At 26.1% G+C, this 1,800-nt stretch overlaps 1 protein-coding gene across 1 annotated transcript in view; it reads left to right on the forward strand.

Annotated features, from left to right (window-relative positions):
• Nucleotides 1–1,800, forward strand: part of LOC102659398 (triacylglycerol lipase OBL1) — a gene marked incomplete at its 5' end in the record, with an annotated part of 8,048 nt that continues 6,248 nt past the window's right edge. Inside the window, 3 exons of the mRNA XM_006601637.4 lie at nucleotides 1–148; nucleotides 631–824; nucleotides 1,050–1,083. Of these exons, the coding sequence (XP_006601700.1) occupies nucleotides 1–148; nucleotides 631–824; nucleotides 1,050–1,083 (376 nt within the window). The remainder of the gene's footprint in view (nucleotides 149–630; nucleotides 825–1,049; nucleotides 1,084–1,800) is intronic.

Here is a 1,800-nt window from a genome sequence, read left to right on the forward strand (position 1 = left end):
TGGCTCCTCTTCATTTCCATTGTCGCGCAGAAGGTCCTCGTTGCATCAAGAAACTCATTGAAGAACGTTGGGGACACGTTGGAGTTGTGGCTCAATCGTCTATCAAGCAATGGAGGCTTAATAAGACTCTTGTTCAACATTCTAACAGGTAATTCATTCAATCATTTCTTTTCTCACCATTTATCTATGAGTTATCTCGTATGTTTCAATTCTTTGAACTAATTATATATATAACTAATATTTGGTTCAGAGTTTAATCACAATTAAAAATTCATTATTCTTTTCCACGAAAATATTCAGCAAAAATTAAACTTGCATGTATCTTTTCTCACAGGCTCATGTGTGTATTGCTACGCGACGTCCATTGAATAACTTAATTAAAGTTTGTTAAACAAGTTTACCATATTTATATTTATATAAGTTGTTTCTATAATCAAAGAGAAAATTATATATAATTAAATTATATTTTCATATAAGATGTAAATCGCTTTCATAAGTTATCATAAATACTTTATAAGTTGAAAACATTTTATATATGAACATATATCATAAGTTATTTTCAAAAGTAATTTTGTTAAATGTTAAGTCTTTGCATGCATGTGAGAAATAATATTATGATTTGTGGTGCAGGAAAGATGATAACACCGGAGAGATCATCGGCGACATTCTTATCCGTGGTGGGCTACAGTGACACACGAGTTGACTTAGACAAAAGCATTAAGGAGAAGGATACTAAATACAAAGGGTTCCTCTCAATGATGGCTTCAAAATTAGCGTATGAGAATGAAGAATTCGTTAGTAACGCAGTGCGAAATCATTGGGATGTAAGTCCTTCTATAATATGTATATATGCATTGGTTTGCTAGATGATGAAAGTGCTCATGGTTAATTAGCGATTTAGCGTAGCTAATAAAAAAAAAATAGTTTAATATATTAGCGTAAATATTGTAGTACTAGTAACAGTTTTTTTTCAGTTTAGGTGATTTTGATATCTGACTAGGGTTTACATTTTTTTTGTTTTTCTTTTTTCTTTTATGATATGATTGCAGATGGATTTCTTGGGGTCACACAGCTTCTGGAACGGTACGTAATTAAGAAGCATCCTTTGTAAATTTTGCTTAGAAGATACGAAAATTTACAGATAGATAAAACATCATTTCAGTACTGTGGCTAGAAATATGTTTTGCTAATTAATCTGGTTTCCTGATAAAAAATTAAACTAATAATATCGTAGTGCATGGCATCTCAATCATATGAAGAACAGGAAGATTCGCCCAAATATATATATATATATATATATATATATATATATATATATATATATATATATATATATATATATATATATGAAGAACAGGAAGCACATTTATTGCATAAAATATTCGCATGTCGATTCCTCTATTACATATTAGTTGAATTATCCGTCAATTATTCTAGCTTAGTTCATAGTTTTTTAAATTCATTTATTTAGTTATATAAATGAGCTTGAACTTAAAGTTAGGCTCAATTTCTTAAATGAATAAAACACAAATTTAATTAATATTCCACAATTAATTTGTGTGTGAGTCTTCTTTTTTAAATAGATTAACATCACAAAAATTTAAATATATCATTATTATCATTTCTTACTTTTTAACAAGAAAATATATGTTATATATATATATATATATATATATATATATATATATATATATATATATATATATATATATATATATATATATATATATATATATATATATATATATATATATATATATATATATATATATATATATATATATCTATCTATATATATAT

This window comes from Glycine max, chromosome 17 (genome assembly GCF_000004515.6).
Source record: "Glycine max cultivar Williams 82 chromosome 17, Glycine_max_v4.0, whole genome shotgun sequence".
Taxonomy (NCBI): domain Eukaryota; kingdom Viridiplantae; phylum Streptophyta; class Magnoliopsida; order Fabales; family Fabaceae; genus Glycine; species Glycine max.